General features: G+C 27.0%; 1 protein-coding gene across 18 annotated transcripts in view; it reads right to left on the bottom strand.

Annotated features, from left to right (window-relative positions):
* LOC124950445 (TLD domain-containing protein 2) overlaps positions 1-16,889 on the bottom strand; it is a 230,844-nt gene that overhangs the window by 38,923 nt on the left and 175,032 nt on the right. For 17 of the 18 annotated variants that reach the window (XM_047497151.1, XM_047497155.1, XM_047497148.1 and 14 more), the window contains 6 exons: positions 4,766-4,997; positions 2,186-2,343; positions 1,638-2,030; positions 1,307-1,513; positions 872-1,228; positions 630-787 (listed from right to left, as the gene is read on the bottom strand). In XM_047497151.1, coding sequence (XP_047353107.1) covers positions 630-787; positions 872-1,228; positions 1,307-1,513; positions 1,638-2,030; positions 2,186-2,343; positions 4,766-4,997 — 1,505 coding nt within the window. The remainder of the gene's footprint in view (positions 1-629; positions 788-871; positions 1,229-1,306; positions 1,514-1,637; positions 2,031-2,185; positions 2,344-4,765; positions 4,998-16,889) is intronic. The other variant, XM_047497141.1, reaches the window with a different exon arrangement.

The following is a 16,889-nucleotide window of genomic DNA, read 5'->3' as shown; positions in this document are numbered from 1 at the left end:
GTTGTTAGTATTGCAACTGCTCTGAGAACTTTTCCTTCGAGTATCTTCAGATTTGTGTATTTCTTCATTTCTCTTTTATTTTTTCTTTTTTGCTTTTTCTTTTTATATAAAATACATTTTCATAACCTTGTGCTTGTTAGAAATGCAGGAAGCCACTCTCTATGCATAAAAGTAGCTACTGGTAGTTCTATTTTACAATACCTGAGGATATTCACACTGTACATTTGTACAAAACGCAACTTGCTCGTTGTTTATATCTTAATATAATTTAAATTATAAAATGCGTCGAATATATTTTTTTATATATTGTTTTAATGTTCAACGAATAACCTCAAGTATATTCTATGCCTTCTAAAAATTTGCGAAGAAGCAATCACACGTGATTGTAAATAAAAATTTTAACATACAAGACAGATTTCAGCGTTCCAATTTATCAATCCTGTATAAAACATATGCTGTATATATCTGTTTGAATTTTACACAATCCTAGAACAGCTGAGTACAATAATAAGTAACATAAGCATATATTAAATTTATGAAGATTATGTTACAAAAATAGTTTTAAAAAGACGCTGACTAGTGGAAAAAATAATTCGAAAAGGATAAATATAACATGAAAATGTGTTCACCTTGAGAAGACTTTACTGAAGACAGATGAATGATGGGAATCAGCACTATTTGGCAAGCTTGAAACTCTGTCAGAAACGGATTTATTTTCTTCCTCTCGGTCACCTGTGAGTCCTTCCATCCCAACCCATGACAACGGGTAAGATAAACGTTTTAACATCTTAAAAGAATATAAAAGGTATAAAAAAATATCAAGAATCATATTTACAAATTCACAATAATCATTTATATTTGTTTACAATACCTTATTTCTTCTAGATTCTTGTTTATCATCATCCTTATGTTCTTCATCTTTTTCAGGTTCTTCATTATTACTATCTAAACTAAATGATACTGAACTAGCTTTCTTTCTACCATTGATGCTAGGACCGCTATCTAATGAACTAGTTGTGATATTAGTTGGAGCTATTGTTATTGGTGGGACCCAATCTGAAGACAAAACAATGTCTGCATCAGAATATACTTTCTTAGATGGCATAGGTTGAACAATTGGAAGCGGTGGGTTAGGATCACGTATATCTATGCCAGAATCATGGCACGATAATTTGACTAGAGATCCTTCTTCATCTTCAGGAATGGCATTGGATTTTGCTGATTCTGTCTGTGAAAAATAATTGATATTTATTTTGACGTATTTAGATGAAATACATCATCAAAAATAAAATAATATAATCTTTACCTTATCAGAATTCAAAGAATCTTGTTGTTCGTCGTCAACCGAAAACGTACTTCGATCTTTACTAGGAACTGCCCAATGATGGTCTAACATCGATCTCCTACGTTCTTCTAATGTTCTACTTGCTTGACCACCACCAACACATGGTTCTTTTTCAGTACTATCTTTCTCTTTTTCTTCCTTCTCTTTGGTTGTGGCTAAATTATCCTCCTGGTAAATAGAATTTTTTGTAAATAGAATATTTTTTTCTTTTTTTCTTTTTAATTTCATTAAGAGGAAAATATATTTATATGTATATATTAAAACATTTGATACATTTTATATATATACATACATTTTGTAGATTGGTAGGTGTTACGAGTTCTCTATCGAAAGCTTTCGGGAATGCATCGCCTTCTCTTTCCGCACAACTGCATACACTTTCATTATCGTCACCTGCCAATTCAGGAAAAGTTTCATCTTTGCCTGGTGACTGAGATTTCTGACTATCACCTTGAGAAGGTTTCTTCATATAATATATATCAGGTTTTTTGTCTAGATTCCCAGATTTTGTATGCCCTACTCGCATATGAGCAATATCATAATATATCGCAGCATTGACTACAAATTCCATTGGAGCGATAACTCCATAAGATTCAGCACCATGTTCAATGACAAGAGGATCCGAGACATTTGGATCAAACATTACTGCATTTGGTGTAACCAATAATACACCACCTACCACACCCTAGAAGAACACAAGAAAAATCATAAATTAATATAATTTCTTAATAATTATTATATTTTTATCGCATTATTCATTTTAAATCATTTCAATGTTATACTTATCAATCCAGAATATTTAAAATTTATGAAAAACAAAACAATTAGAATATAAATTACCTGTCCGTCTGTAATATGACGTACGTTGATTTTCAAAAACCGTTCTTTAAATGGTTGTTCATCATCTTCCATAACAGCATTTCCGCTTCCAAGAGGAGTCTTCACTCTTTCAATGTGGCCGGGCTTTGGTGATACAGGTCGCAAATTATCTAGAAGTTCTACAAAATTAAAAAAAGAAATACATAAATATAAAATTTATAAAAAAGAAAAAAGGAAAACAAATATATTTTCTTGATTTAATAAATATCTTTTTATAATTGCAATTAAAATTAACTTTATTTATCAGTTACAAACATATATTTTTAAGAAATCATACCAAACTCGCGCCTTCTGATTGCATACACGATGTGTGTGTGTGTGTATCTACAAAATATGATTGTTATGCGTACATATTGACTATTGACTATTTATGATTGACCTATCTCTATCTATCATTGGACGTAGAAACGTGATTGAACAGTCTCCGATAATCGTGAAATTTACTGGAGATAGAACCAGCTTACAGTTTGCATTTAAAGTAATACAATCGTATATAGTAGTACTTGAGTAAATATGCATAATGATTGATTATACGTTAATCAAGTAACAAATCTATGATTCATAGTGTGATACATAATGAAAATTCATGATTATTTAAAAATAATTAATGTTAACAGTCCAGTTAATTGATTACCTATTTGTTAATTGATTCTCACTTCTTTTTTCTGCTTTTCTATTTTTTTCTTTTTTCTTTTTTTTTTTTTTTTTTTTTTAATTCATCAAACAAAAAATGAAATGAAGAGATCGTTACATAAAGTATTTTCAATGGAACCTCATCGTGAAAATTGTTTTAATCATAATGCATTCTTTGTTGGAACCTATCGACTATATATATATGCATATATATATATATATATATATATATATATATATATATACACAAACACACACACACATATTGCATGTGACAAATGGTTCAGAGTCGTGGCATCGATCATTTATTATTACGATGGTTTGTAATGTTGGAAAGCAGATGTTGTTGCTTCTTGCCGAGTACGGCAAGATTATTTTTTTACGTCTATCGACGTAACGTAGCCTACGTCAACGCAACAAAGGTATTTCAAAATAAAATAGAATAAAATAATATAAAATATAAAATTAAAGAATTTCATATCGTTGAACTTCGACATACGAAATCTGTGAGATTTCATAAATAAAATTAAATAAATATCGGGATATCTTTAATCTAAAAATCAACGATCAATATATGAATAAATAATTATATTCGACTTTAACCTTTTAACGTGATGTTACATATAGAAAGACAAAATGGAAAATTTTTATGGAATAAATAAAATCTTTTTTGTTTTTCTCTGAATTTTTTTATTATAACCATTTCGAAATTTGGAAAATTTGTTGAAATGAAAAAAAAAAGGGGAAAAAGAAAAATTTGCAATTTCCTTGATATGATTTCGAAAGGTATAACTTTCGTATAAGAAAGGGTTGCGTCTACTACTTGTTCTAGATATATTGTAATGATAACACATTAATATGCAATGGGAAACCTTGGTATTCTAACACAAGATAACATCGAGTTCCAATTCTTTCTTGACGTTTCGGCAACTGAACCAACGATTTTTATCTTCAGCTTTACGAAGATCACGCAAAATCCTGTTACATTATTCATATCGTAGTATTCATATCGAAAGAGAGAGAGAGAGAGAGAGAGAGAGAGAGAGAGAGAGAGAGAGAGAGAGAGAGAGAGAGAGAGAGAGAGAGAGAGAGAGAGAGAGAGAGAGAGAGAGAGAGAGAGAGAGAGAGGAGGCGGAAAGAATTTCTTTTTCATATTATCATAATTGACAATAAAGTATTTAAATTGATCGATAGAAGAATCGTAAACCGAATTATCATAGACATATATTACACGTCCGTCGTTGTTTAAATATTAAGATCAAATGTTAATTATCGATCGTAAGTTCTTTATCAAATTTTTAAACCTAGCGCGTATTAATATCTTAATCGAATTTGAAAATATTTAATGTAAGCAATTTATTTTGGTTTTCCAGTTTATTATAAAAAAAAAAAAATAAATCAATCAATAAATAAATAAATAATAATAATAATAATAATAATAATAATAATAATAATAATAATAATAACAAATACAAATTCTTTTTTTGTGATCTAAAATTATATCCGTAATATGAAACTTGTAACACTTTATTTGGACCATTCTATGTAATGTTTCAAGAAAAAAAAAAAAACCATCTATCAATAAATATACCCGAAAAAAAAAAGAAAAAGAAAAAAGATTAATTCATAACACATCATTTGATTATTTTGTATATAATGTTTGAAGAAAAGAAACAAAAATAACAAAGAAAAAACGAAAACCGAGAAGAAAAAGGAAATAAAAATTGATATCTGAAATTATTCGATAAAAAAAAAAGAATGCGTAATATTTTATTTGAACCGTCCTAAGTGAAGTTTCAAAGGGGTAAAAACAGAGGAAAAAAGAACAGATAGAAAAAAAGAAAAGAAAAGAAAAGAAAAGAAAAGAAAAAAAAAAACAAAAAAAAAAAATTTCATCGTTAAGAGTACCTTTCTCTTCCGGTGGTAAATCGTCCTGTGAGTCGTGATCCTGTGGAGGATCTGGACTGGGTGCGTCTGTTGTGGTAGTACCGCCTCCAGCACGGCCTTCTCCTTTGTTTGGAACCCATAATTGCTGTCCTGGATAGATAAAGGTACTACCGAGCCTGTTGAGTTTACTCAGCTCGGAGGGTGTGGTGTCGAATCTGGCTGCCACTGACGTAAGCGTATCTCTGTCGCCCACCTGCAACGAATAAAAAGAGAAAACATTTATTAGAGAGAGAAAGAAAGAAAGAAAGAAAGAAAGAGAATGAGAGAGAGAGAGAGAGAGAAAGAGAGAGAAAGGGAGATATCTGAATATGTTCAAAAGATAAATTCCTTTGAGGAATATTAACTATACAACGTATAACCGTGTTGACTATGATTAGGATCGTCGAAATAACGACGACATACCTGATCTATGACATAACAACGCGATGTCGAATTTATAATAAGAAATATTTTTGTTTTATTTTTTATTTTTGCTTTTAATATCTTTTCTTTTTTTTTTTTTTTTTTTTTTTTTTTTTTATCGTCTCGTTCGGAGATATCAATTTCATATTATGTACAGCCGATAAAGCAATTATTATAGGCTGCAAAAAAAAAAAAAAAAAAAAAAAAAAAAAGACAGAAAGAAAAAATTGTATCGATGTAAAAAAAAAAAAAAGAAAAAAGAAAACTATAACTTTCTTGAAACTAAAATTTCTCTGATTGATAATCACATTTAATTCTTTCATATTTTCAATATTTCATTGGAATTCAGTGTTTCATATGTCATACAAATATTACAAATTACTTACATATAATATCAAGTCAATGTATATATATACAAGGCCACACGCTCATATATTGCAAGTATCAATCTACCTAATCACGTACTACGTTATTGCAATATTCTAATATACTAAACGTGATTTAACGCTAGAGAGAGAGAGAGAGAGAGAGAGAGAGAGACGAAAATGCATTATTAGTTAATTACTTCGTTCTCTCTTTAAAGGTCGATTCACACAATTTCAGTTCGGTAGTTTTCGCGTTACAATAATAGTTTTCGAACATAATGATTTTAATTTATGATTAAAATTTATGATCTTAATTATTATCAAAATTTATAATTTCAATTATTATTAAAATTATGGTTTTATTATTATTGCACGTAAAATATATAAGATATTCACATATATCTCTATTTAATCTCAGTTCGGTTATCGATCATCCATCATACATATTTCTTTCTTTGTGTCAAAAGTTTGTCGACAACGATGTTTTTTTTTTTTTTTTTTTTTTTTTTTTTTTTTTAAATAACTGACGTTTTTTTAAATCGAGTCCTTTGTTTGTACAATACATTGTTGCATTGCGAAGGTATAACAAAATATCGAGTGACGTATGAACAATTCATTTATCAAATCGATTAACTTCAATAAAAAAAAAGGAAAAAGAAAAGAAAGCAAAGAAAATTAAAAATTGATATTAGAATTAGTTTTAAAAATTATTATAAAAAGTTGATAAAATTATACAGATCGTATGTTATTTATTATATTCAACGTCAATAAAAATTTTTCTCATTTAATGCCGTTAGACATTATTATCAACGAAACTTATTTTAAATATAAAATAATTTTTATATTTATTTTAATTTATTTTAAATATAAAAAGTTAAGGATCGATCATCCCTCTTCTATGTGACCGCTAAACTGCTAAAATTAAAAAAAGAAAAAGATAAAAAATATTTAAAAGTCGAGTTTGCTTTGATCTGTGTGTAACAGTAATATATTCTTGAGATATATTCTAACGGATATATTTTATTAAATAAAACTGATACATGTAAAAATTTGAACAATTAAAAATTACTGAAATAATAACTGAGAAGACCTATGAAGATCAAGAATTGAAAACGTATGGACGATATTAAAACTATTCGAGAAAAGAAGAAAATAGTTTCTTCTTCTTTTTCCTTTCTATTTTTTTCTATTATTTCTTTCTCCTCTATTCTTCTTTCTTTTTTCTCTTTTTTTTTCTTTTTCTTTTTTTTATTTTTTCATTTTATTAATACAAAAAAGAGATCGAAACATTTTCTTGTCCGCAAATGATTCCGTTTATTTATTTGTTATTTCAAATAAATTCATCTTTTGAACCCTCTTTTATTATTATTATTATTACTATTATTATTATTATTATTATTATTATTATTACTATTATAATTATTATTATGATAGAGAAAATCTGTCGTCTCTTTGTGTTATAAAGGATCATAAAAAAAGAAAAAGAAATCAAACAGAAAAAAAAAAAAATAAATAAATAAATAAAAAAAGAAATAAAGGAAAGAAAATGGCCGCGAGCTATAGGACGAACAGAGAAGAGCTCGAGAAGCCAGCAGGGGGGCCAGAAGAGACAAATGGTAAAGGAAAAGATGGTGGATGCAAGAGCAAAGGAGGCAGGGACGAAGGGAGGGACGAAGGCAGTTGGGGGATGGGTTAGAAGGGGGCGAAATGGTCACAACGGTGAAAAATTAACGCACGACAGAGCCAAGGTTTTTAATCAAAGTCCGAAAGCTATTTTGGATGAGAGAACACTATGGGTAATTTCGTATAAGCTATTGTTATCCAATGTTTCGCATAAACAATCCGATGCGCGTGCGCCACATACATATATAAATGAGAAATCGATAGTCATCAGTTACTACGTAAGCTGATTATTATCGATCGCAGTGAACTCTCTCTCTCTCTCTCTCTCTCTCTCTCTCTCTCTCTCTCTCTCTCTCTCTCTCTCTCTCTCTCTCTCTCTCTCTCTCTCTTTTTCTCTTCGATACCGGGTGTTCATGTTTTATTCACGTATGTTCTAATAATGAACATTGGAAAAATTTGATATTAAATAAATGTTTATCGTATAAACGATTTAATTGATTTTTCAATATATTATATATCATCGAAGCATTGTAACTGATAGGAACGAGAAATCGTACCAAAAGTCTATAAGAGGATTAGAAAAGACGATCTCTATGAAATGAAAATAATATTCTTTCGTAGAATAATATTAACTTTGATATTGGATATAAAATTTTGGTACATGATTTTATATTATCGTACAGATAATAAAGTAACATAATATTATATTTGCGTGAATATAAATCTTTTTCTTTCTTTTTTTTTTTTTTTTTCGTTTGTCGAATTAGATTTTTAGATTTAGTTGGTCGTATATCTGATTAATATATCTCTTAGAAATGTACACATACACACAACCACACATTTGTTTGTTATATAAGAAAAGAAAAAAAGCAATTAGTTTGTAACACTTGTGATTATAAATTTTCAAAAATAAAAATATCCAGATTATATATATATATATATATATATATATATATATATATATATATATAATATTATATTTGTATTAATGTTTTTATTTTCGATTATATATTTACATAATGTTCACTTTATCTATAAAATAAATTCGCGTGTTATACGTTCCCAAATATATTCCTTTCCATTATGGTTAAACGTTTTCTTGAAGATATCGATCGAAAGTTCGAAAATAAAAGAGTACATTTATAAGATACGTATGAAAAATATATCATGCAACGTAATAGAGGGAACTTGTTACTTTCCGTCTTTATAAAATATAAATAAATTACCAAGTAGAAAGGTCTGTAAATCGGTTGGTTTTTTTATAAAATAAAAAGAAAATGGTTTACCACTTTGAACGTTGGATACTTTAAAATCTTCAAAGGAACTGTAAAATAAATTAGGGAAGTTCAAGAAAAATGTTTTCTCGACGTCAAAGAAAAAAGGTGAAAAGAAAAATGAAAAATAAAAGAGAAAAAGAAAAATGCAGAAAAAAATGGCCGAACGTAAAAATGACATAACTCATTCAAGGTCGATTCACACAGTTCAATACTCGTTTCGATTGTTCGATTATAGTGATTTTAACATTATGTAAATATATTTATACGATTTTAATGTAATTTAATCTTATTTCAGTCACCGATCTGTTCATATTTTCTCTGTGTCAAAGATAAGGTCATCGTTCGAAATAATCGTCAAAGATGCTCTTTTTTTTATTTTTTTTTTTTTTTAATTGATGATACGTAGTCTTTTGTACTACACATCATTATATTGTGAAGATATCACTATATATATATATATGTATATATATATATATACATATATATGTATATATATATATATAATCGTGTGTATTATGATACTAGATATATTATTACAAAATTTCATTATCAGAAAAAAAATTGTTGAAACAAGTGAAAACATATTAACAGAACTGACTCGTCGTTAAAATATAATGCTTTATCATTTGTCAAATAAATATATTTTATTATTTTCCTTTATATATATATATATATATATATATATATATATATATATATATATATATTTATTATAATATATATTATATATATTTTATTTTTCAAATTCTTTTTTCTTTTTCAAAGTAAATCAAATCAATTTCACTTATACTTTGAGATACATCATAAATTTCGATTTAGTCATCTATGAAGTTTTTATATAATAATAATATCAATGTGTAAATTTTCTTTCAATTTATAATTTCTTTTTTCTTTTTTTATTTTAAAAATTCATAAAATTTTCTTTTTATATTTGAACGTATTTATTTTCCTTTATACAACAAAACTTTCTTTATTTCATAAGAAATTTATTAAAACTCTTCCAACGTAAATTTATCCGAGTTGTTTATTTTCAATTTCTTTTTTTCTTTTTCTTTATTGTCAAAAGTTAAGAGTGAACAAACAAACACGATACAACTGATTTATATCTGATATAGGTATCACTGAATTGATATACGTGAATATAAATGACTGAAACTGGGACAACTGGTTCAGAATTCTTTTTCTCTTTTTTCTTCTTTTTTTTTTTTTGTTTTGTAACGCTCGAGAAGATTTTCACGCGATAATATACGCATTAATTTTTTACTTATACGAACTATACAGAATGTCATCTAATGCCAATAATCTCGTAAACGGAGCATAATAACAATTGTTTACCAGATATAAATTTTTATTGCAAATGACTATTATATTATATGAATATAAAAAAAAAAAAAAAAAAAAAAAAAAAAAAAAAAAAAAAAAAAAAAAAAAAAAAAGAATAAAACATTTTATTGACCTCCGTAATTCGAAAAGTTCAGGAATAAAAAGAAAAAAAAAAAAAAAAAAAAAAAGAATGAAAGAAAAATAATAATAAAATATTCACGTGCATTTTGTACAATAATTGACTCAATTGACTCAAAGCGGAACCAATGCAAAACTTCTTTTATTAAACTTTCTTTTAACTTTAAGCAGTCGTGTGATATTTGCTGTGACATCTATAGACGACAGAAGTATCTGTATAATTAGAATTTATTTATCTAGTTTTATTTTCTCTTTTCTTTCTTTCTTTTTTTTTTTTAATATTCAATTCGAACATCGAGAGGCTTTTATTTATTTAAACGAACAAACAATGTCGTCAGCGATACTTTCGTTAGAAAAAAATTGACGTTGATAATGGATACTCTTAATCTGATCTTTTTTTTCTCTCTCTTTCTTCTTCCTCTTTTTCTCCTATAAAATCCAAATGAAACAGGTCAAAGGATGTATGAATTTCATGAAATTTCATGGAATTCGAGGAAATTCCTTCTGGGTATTCGGCTTGGTAGCTAAGGTATGCCGTGTAAATCAATTAATTAACTTGAGAATGAACACGTGTGTGTATGTGTTTGTGTGTGTTTATACATATTGTACATACATACATACATACATACGCGGAATAGTATACATAGATCGAATCTCACGCAACCAACGATTGTCTATCTCCTTTTTTTTTTGCTCTTCTACTTCTTTTCCTTCGATTATAACACAAATTGCAATTAGAAAAAGTATTCTTTGCCCGAGACACTCATTAAACATTTGAGTTTAATTTTTCGACGCGTTAATAAGCGACGGCCATTTTTATTCGTTACTTCCAACTACCCATTAAGAAAATTCATTTAATATACGTGAATCCACGGTAATGTTGCGACGAGATTTTCGTTCCATTTCGTGTAGAACATTTCTTTCTCACACTCTCTTATTCCATTGTATTTTTATAACTATAGAAATGTACGAGAAAATGTCAAACACGTTTAAACAATAACCCACCGAACTTTGACTATCTTTGATAGATAAATAATAGAATAGACAAAAATATAGTACATAAATTTGATCGCTTTCATATTTTCAAGTGCATAGATTCGGCATACTTTTGGCACGATTCATAAGACGAGATAAGAATTAAAGAGGAGAAGAGAGGAAATAGGAGCAAACAGAAAAAAAGAAAAGAAGATAGAATTGGAACGGGAGAGTAGAAAGTGGCTTCTGTGAGCCATTAAGAGAGAATGAACAAGGAGAGTCATCGAAATATTACAACGAGAAATTTAGGGCCGAGAGAAAGTTGGCTTGGATAATGTATAATGATTAGAAACAGTACATAGAGAAGTGAAGGGGGGAGAGAGAGAGAGAGATAAAGATAAAGATAGTACTAGAAATTAAGAGCTATTAGTATTGTTTTTATCTTTGGATAACCGAGTCTTATAAGCATTTTTGGACGCTAAATATGTATATTTGTTTAATCTTCGCTAAACTAATGCTTTTGTCATTTTGAGCCCAATCGTTACATTGTTATGGCTTAACCGCAACAGATAGAATATTGTTATCGAATATATGTATATAAATAGTCGACTTAGTAGGATCGAGAACGATGTTGTAGGATATATCTAAAACTAGTCTAGGGTAATGGCATCAGAACACGAAACACTCGTGTTTAATACAGGACCCCCATAGTATTTTTGGGGACGCTTCACAAGGATGGACTATTGCAATACTGCGCGACAACTTTTAGTAGTATTAAAAGAAAACGACAATATGTTAGCATTAAAAATACACACCCATAAGTAAATACACACACGTGGAAACGATCTTTTCGATAAATCAATTCTTTCTTTTTTTTTTTTTTTTTTTTTTTTTTGTTGCAAGAGTTTCCATTAATCGTTTAAAAAGAATAGAGCTTAACACGTAAAAACATAAAATACAGATTATATTATATCATCGATATAATCTATCTATATCATATATCTTAGTTCCTTTATTAGCTTCGTATATTATATCAAGCAAATAATTTTATTGTCGTTTAAATCGTACATTAATCAATTCGATTTAATTTAACCTAGGATTTTCTTAATACGCTTTACTCTATGACATTTCTAATATGAAATATTTGTAAAATACGTGGACAGAGAGATAAAGACACTGAACAAAAGAAAAAGAGAGAGAGAGAGAGAGAGAGAGAGGTTAGGAGGATTTTATTATTCCTCAGGATCTATGAATATATATATTCTAACCTTGATTTTATACCTCGAGCATTCGGATATCCTTATAGTATAAGCTCTTTACTATCACCCAGATTTACGGATATTTTAGAGTTTTGAATATAGTCTTCGAGTATTCGAATATCCGAATAGTAAGAAATCCCTAGTTCGAATCGATGAGAAAGAAAGTAAGAGAAAGGAATGATAGAAGAGGGATGATGTTTTCTGTAACAAGGAATAAAAAGAAATTAGAATCTAGCTAGCTAGCTAAGTAAAGTTAGGTACCGGCCGTTGCCATTGTTTCACTTTTTGCGTCTTTACCTTTTTTTCTTTTTCTTTTTTCCCTTTTTTTCCTTTTTTTATTTAAGATACATCTCCTCGTTCCTTAGGCAGGCGATCCTCGGTGGAGCTATAAAGGGTGGTTTTCGTCGAGTATACTAAGGGATGGTAAGGAGGGACTTCTATTCGACAAAAGAAAAGCTAGAAAAGCTACGATCGTCCCAATTTCACTTCTTGCGCCTCTCTTTCCACGCCCCCTCGTGGCCCTTGCGCCACGAGCTTATCATCCTTTCTCTCTTTCTTTTTCTTTCTTTCTTTTTTTTCTTTCATCTATCTCTTTCCAACAGCCAATATATAACCATCTTCTCCTGATCTTTTTTCCTTTTTCTCCTTCTTTTTTTTTTTTTTTATTTTTGTTGAGTAGGTCAGCTCGTATATTATATTTCAGCCGCTCGGTTAAGAGTTTCAAGGTTTAGATACATTAAATGTATAAATATACCTAAGTACGTACATACGTACGTATATGTGTATATGTGTGCGTTAATTAACGTTCTGCGTGCATAACTCCTCAGGATATTCGCGGTATTCAACGAGGCTTAACCATCTCTGTGTTTGATATGCGTGTGTGTGTGCGCGCGCGCGCTTATGTGTTTTGTATACATGTACTTTATATGTGTATATGTATGTATAGAAAATTAATTGCAAATTAAGAAATAGTTAAAAAGAAAAAAGGAAATAAAAATTATTAAACATCCGGTTTAACCGGAAGTGTCGGGTGTTTTATTTCGTACGATTAAAATATTCGACATGTGAAATTATAAAACTTTCCTTAATATATATATTGTTTTTAATAAAGGAGATATTTAATTGACCGTTAACTTTGTAATCAACCAATATACATACATGTATTTATATATGTTATATATATATATATATATATATATATATATATATATATATATATATGTTACATATTTACATTGAGCAAATATAAATCTCGATTAGAGTTTTGCTATGAGCGTAAATATATCACAAAATAAAAGAATTAATGTTTTTTTTCCTTTTTTGTTTCATAATTGTTCACGTAGACTCTTTTTTTTTTCTTGTCTTTTTTTCTCTTCTTTCTTCTTTTTCACTTTTTTTTAATTTTGAGTAAAAGAGTTTGGTTTCCATATAATTGGTGTTTGTTCGAAGGGGATGTAAGCGTAGTGAACTAGTGTCTAGTGAAATATTAAATTTCCCTTGAAAATGGACGAAGGATATCTCAACTAATGAATTTATGGATGTTGATATATAAATATACGTACATATAAATGAGAGAACCGGTAAAGCATCATTTTGTGCTCCATTATTTCGTTTCCCAACGTTTCTCCGTGTCTCTTTTAAGATATATTAGATATTGTTAATAAAGCTATAGAAGGATTTTACTTATATATTCCTGTTTTATTATAATCGAGTTAATTCGTATTTATTCGAAGAAAAAATAATTAATTTCATTTGATTATCTAACACGAATGTTTTCAAAATTTAAATATAGATAATAATTAATAATAATAATAATTAATAATAATAATAATTAATAATAATAATAATAATAATAATAATAATAATAATAATAATAATAATAATAATAATAATAATAATAATAATAACTACGTAATAACAAAACTAGCAAGTATTATTAGATCTTTCGTATGTAGTTCTTTAAAAAAAAAATATTATATATATCATTTTTAAATATATAGTCACATACAATATATATTGTATAATACATAATATGTATATTATATTATATTATGATGTTGTATATAAATATATATAAATATATGAATATTTGTTGACTCAATGTTCATAATATTGTATTGATTAATAATGTAAAAATTTTGCAATATTTTATATTTAACACAAATCATACATTTATACTCAATATATATTATATATATTTGTTTTTTACTAAAAATTTTGATTAATATTTGACCAAAATGATCAAATTAATTATATAAATATAATTGATATTGACTAAGCATTCTAGCTTCACGGCTCGCGGGAGATAAGAGGAATCACCAGATTAGAGACATTAATCGATCAACGAGGTGAAAGGGACCGAAACAGACTGGATAAGCTGCTCTTAATTGTTCAGGGAGCATCCTGATCGTGATTATAGAGTAACACGGGGATTATACACGAGTAATGGCGATTACGATACTGTTATATGGTACAATAAGACCAGATGATGATGTTAGTTGCGTTCAATCTCAGCCTCGCTTAACACACTAATTAACCTCAAAATTCTGCATTGATTGGCCGAACCGATTGTTCGAATTCGATAAAAGAAGAAGAAAAAGAAGTAGAAGAAAAAACGAAAAAAAAAAAAAATATATAACGAATAAATCATATCATCATTTTTTCAATTAACACATCGAACGATTCGAATTTGTTAAAAATTCGAATCTATTATTTTCTACATTTGTTTTTATTAGTTGTATTTCTTAACATAATTACGTAATACATTAATTTTCCGTGATATTATAATTAAATATCAATATTTTTGTACGCCATATTGGAACAATTGTTTGATTATTATTATAATTTAAATAATGTCACATTATATATATATATATATATATATATATATATATATGTATATATATTAATACATAAATATGTATGTATATATAATTATATACATTATAATATATAAATTATATATAACTTATAATTCAACTTAGATGTTGGATATTACGGAACAGTATTATTCAAGAAATAAGAAAGAATAAGATATGTATCATAAAACATTATTTATATGAACGAATCCAAAAAGAACTCTTGATTCTTTTGCTAGTCGGGAAAATGTATTACGTTGCATGTTACTATGTAAGTAGGTTCTTTATAAAGTATATGTTAGAGAAAAATCTGGATCGAGATGAAGACGAAGAAAATATTTCCTTTGTGTTGCATAATACATGCCCGATAACATGTATCTTTTTCTGTAGTTAGACTTTCATTCTGATGAAAATCATAAAGTAAAATTTCCTTACGAGAGTCCTTTCTTCTGAGAATCATGAATTCGATTTTACGTTATGTAAATAATAAAATACGTTTTATATAATCTAATATAAAATAAGATTTAATAATTTATTTTTCTTTTTTAATATCTATCCGAATATTTAAGTATATTTTCGCTTGATAATTTAACGATACTTAAAAAAAATTGGTATCTTTTTCTTTTTTTTTTTCTTTTTTTTTTTTTTTTTATATATATATATATATATATATATATATATATATATAAAGATATAAAATCAATCTGTCGAAGTAATAAATATAATTAGTTTAATCTTATATGACCCAATTTCTTGTTATGTCTTATAAGCAAATTATATAATGTGAATATTATAATGGTATTTATACTAATTTAATTATAGTATACTAAATGTAACACACACACACACGAGTATAATTATATTAGTAAAAATAATATTATAATTTTTATATTTTTCTTATTTATTTTGTTATATTCATATTTATTTAATAATATTATTATATTACTAGCATAATATATTATAATTATATTATTAGTATAGTACAATGCAATATAATTGTACTATTAATATAGTAAAGTATAATCATAATGCTAATATATAAAATCTTTTCTCCTTCATGCTTTTCGTTCCGGAATATATTTTAAGATTACATTCTTCACGTCTCGAAACACATTGGTAACTTCTCGAAATATTTTGTTTATTTTCTTATGCAAGAAAAGCTGCAGAGAATTCCAAAACGAAAATATTCTTCTGTCGAATATATAAAATTTTTGATAACCGATAAAAAATAAATATAAAACTAAGGAAAAATGATAGTATTTACATGATCACCGTATATTTTTCTACCTTTCGAAGATAATAGAGATATTCAGAATAAAATGTCCGAACATATATCATTTAAATATACCGCTTTATTATTATTATTTTTTTTTTTTTTTTTGAGAATATCGAAATATTTCGAATAGAAATTGTTTGATCTTCTAGATAAAATATATAAACTTCAAAAATCGTTCTAAAACCGATCGTTTGAGATTAATAATAATTTTTATTTTTTTCAGCTATTTTCAATACCTCGTAGAAATAAAAAAAAACAAGAAAATAAAAAAAGAAAATCATTTTCATCTTCAAAAGATGATACGATACACGTGATAATTTTCTTTTCAAGATACATAAGATATTTGAATCAATATTATTAATCAACATTTAAAAATTATTCTAAAATAAATCGTTTGAATTAATGATTACTTGTTTTTTTAATTTTATTTTCAATGATTTCCACAATTGAGTATTACAATCTATTATGTACAAATAACTTTTACTCGAGAAACTTCATTCTATTATATACATATAAAAAAAAAAAAATAATAATAATAATTATTATTATTATTATAAAGTAAGTGTTCGAAAATTCTATCAAAATTCTA

The sequence above is a fragment of the Vespa velutina genome, chromosome 7 (genome assembly GCF_912470025.1).
Source record: "Vespa velutina chromosome 7, iVesVel2.1, whole genome shotgun sequence".
Taxonomy (NCBI): domain Eukaryota; kingdom Metazoa; phylum Arthropoda; class Insecta; order Hymenoptera; family Vespidae; genus Vespa; species Vespa velutina.
The sequence above is the reverse complement of the archived record's forward strand: the minus strand, read 5'-3'. Positions and strand labels throughout refer to the sequence as shown.